Source organism: Apis dorsata, unplaced genomic scaffold (genome assembly GCF_000469605.1).
Source record: "Apis dorsata unplaced genomic scaffold, Apis dorsata 1.3 scaffold_344, whole genome shotgun sequence".
Classification (NCBI taxonomy): Eukaryota; Metazoa; Arthropoda; class Insecta; order Hymenoptera; family Apidae; genus Apis; species Apis dorsata.
The window spans coordinates 48658-51556 of NW_006263611.1; the positions used below are offsets into that span (position 1 = coordinate 48658).

At 49.3% G+C, this 2899-nt stretch overlaps 2 protein-coding genes across 2 annotated transcripts in view; one reads left to right on the forward strand and one right to left on the reverse strand.

Annotated features, from left to right (window-relative positions):
• The window catches only part of LOC102680176 (DNA (cytosine-5)-methyltransferase 3C-like), a 43955-nt gene that overhangs the window by 31119 nt on the left and 9937 nt on the right, over positions 1-2899 (reverse strand). The window lies entirely within an intron of this gene.
• Positions 1-2899, forward strand: part of LOC102673730 — a 34406-nt gene that overhangs the window by 19131 nt on the left and 12376 nt on the right. The window contains exons 4-5 of the mRNA XM_031511711.1: positions 493-794; positions 1280-1421. Of these exons, the coding sequence (XP_031367571.1) occupies positions 493-794; positions 1280-1421 (444 nt within the window). The remainder of the gene's footprint in view (positions 1-492; positions 795-1279; positions 1422-2899) is intronic.

The window sequence follows — 2899 nt, forward strand, 5'->3', positions numbered from 1 at the left end:
CTTTAATTTCCTTCGATTTCCTTTTCTCTCTGTTAACGATACAAGGTACGTTTATACGAGCGAGCGAGTATTCGAATCGAAATCGCCGTTCGTTTCTCTCTTCTAACTTGGAACACGAGTCGTATACGTACAGGCGAACTGTTCGCTATCGTAAGCAAGATAACCCAAGATCGAGGCTATCGAGCCGAAAGATAATCGGTCGCGACGACCACCAGACACCGATAAAGTGTATCTCTTCCTTTTGTGCCGCGCTCTATATTTTGCTACTCGCGTATGTACACGCGCGTCCGGATTGTTGTTGCGAGCAACAACCGGAAATAATGGTGTCGCTATCGGCCGGTTATCTCGTCGCGAGATCTACGAGAGTTCGAGAAGACGAGAATCGATCGACCAACGCGAGAATACGAGTAAGGGGTTCGAGTTCGATCGAGCTCGAAAGAAAAAAATTTTTTGAAAAGAAGCGAATTTTCTCGAACGATTGGTTGACCACAGGTGGCGATCAAATGCGAGACACCGGTGGACCCGTACTCGTTCGTGGACGAGGAGATGTCGATGGGCGGCATAAGGACGGCGAGCAGTCCGGTCGGGAATCCCGAAAACATGACGTGTCCAGGTGGAGGGCAAGCGGTACTGGCTACTCCTACGTCAACGCCGCCTGGCTCGCTCTCCGCACCGCAACATCTTCAAATGAACCTCGGCGTGATGAACGGCAACGTGAATCCCCAGTTGACGGCGCATCAACCGAAAAAGAGGGGCCGCAAGAGGAAATCCGAGATGATTCTCACCCCGGAAGAGTAAGAGAGAGAGAGAGAGAGAGAGAGAGAGAGAGAGAGAGAGCACCGATACATGTGTGTATATATATATATATATATTTTACTTTTCCAAAGTAAAGAAACGATCGATCGTGAATCACTTTTTCTTTCTTTCTTTCTTTCTGTCTGTTTTTCTTTCTTTCTTTCTTTCTTTTTTTTTCTCTCGGAATGGCGTAGCATTTGGCAGACCGCGCGTCGGCCTGGTATTCGCGGTCAACGGATACAAGTTCATTTCTAAATAATAATTCGCGGTAAGGTCGATAGATGGTGGATCGATGCGACTAGACTCGATTATAGTCGTTGCTCGACTGCGAACTTTGCTTTTCTACACTCCTGTGTCGAATATCTCTCTCGCGAAATTGTATTATACTCGATTGTTTTTCTTTTTTTTTTTTTTTTTTTTTTTTTTTTCTTTTTTTTGTTTCTTGACGTTAATCGAGCGCTCTTTTCTTTTTTTTTTTACACAGAGCGGAGCTAGCCGAGGCGAAGAAACGAGCAAAGACGTACAAAGAGAGGAAGAAGCACGACAGATTCGACGGTATGCCGGAAGAGGAAGTGAGCAAGCGCGTACTTCCGGATCATCTCACCAACAATTTGGACATTATCATAGTAAGTGGCTCGCGAGAGGGAACGTTTTCTCTCTCTCTCTTTTTTTTATTCTTTTTTGTCTTTCCCTTCTTTTTCCCCGCGAGAAGGGAAGAAACGATTAATCGGATTAGCCGTGGGCCGTAACGGGCGTCTGGTTAGCGAGAAAATTCGGATGGAAGGTAGCGAGACGACAAATAGCCGTTTGTAGCGGGTTCGTCAGGTGTCGTAATCGCTTTAATGGTCCATACCCAATTCGGTTATCACGCTCGACGTTGGTAACGAGCGCGTTCACCACCTTTCTATCGCGGCCCGTTTCATCGAGCGCACCAATGTCGATCCAAATCGTTCCATTTCCAATCGACGACGACTCGCGTTTTCCATTTTCCCCCCGTTTATCAAATCCCCCCTCCCCACCCGCAATACGACCTTGACTCGACGAGATAAGGTTACGATGCGATCGAGTGTGTTTCGAAGAAGAGAGAAAGAGAGAGAGAGAGAGAGAGAGTGTGTAGGTTGGTTGATATTCATATATTACCAGTAGCGAGCGCGCGGTCGATCATCCGTCAAACGGTGTAAACGCTTTAACGGGCCGTGGGCAATTCGGTTATTACGGGCGTCGTTGTAATCGAACGCAGCGGGACACCGGTGTCGGCCGGCCTTCGTCGAGGCTCTCTACCCCTGGATCCCTACCCTCGTGCCGCCGCGGCCGCCCCTCTCTCTACCGGCCCCCTAACCCAGACCCGATCCGCTCTCATCGACAAGCGTTGTTTTCAATCGGCGACAATTCCACACCCTACCCTGCCTTCCAACCTCCCCGTGTCATTTTATCCTCGTTTATCCCGGCCGAAGCGCCATTCGACGCCGACCGACCGGCTAACGCATTGGCGTTAACGCGCTAATGCGATACGTACTTTATGTACAGAGGGAGAGGACTCGACCACCCGTAAGCGACCAACGATATCGCGCCATTTTCGTCCCACCAAATTTTCCCATCCCATATTCCTCTATTCTTGGCGTCCGTTACTTCCGACTCTTCTCCTCCTTTTCCTTCTTCTTCTTCTTCTTCTTTCTCTTTCTCACGCACGATGAAAAACGATCGATGGGGAAAAAAAACAAAACAAAACAAACACTCGAGCAGAGAAAAAGAGAGAAATATGGCGCGACGGTCGAGGATAGAGGATAGGCCGAAAGCGGGTCGCGGATGCGAGGACGCGTCGTCGCAACGTCCAACACAACACACGGCGGCCCTGTCGCGTATCCTTGGACTTTGTCGTTATTAATTGTTCAACCGACGGAGCGAAGAGCGAAGATAATGTGGTTGCGCAACAGGTACTACCACACCTGTCTCTATCGCGTTGCATAATCGTGGCTAAGAACGGTGTATGCGAAATCCGTGTTCGCGTGTTCCGCGCCGGGAAAGGAATCGACCGTACGAAACGGAAAACTCCGACGCCACCGTTCACCGCGATCGTTATCTCGGACGTACGCGGATCGAAGAG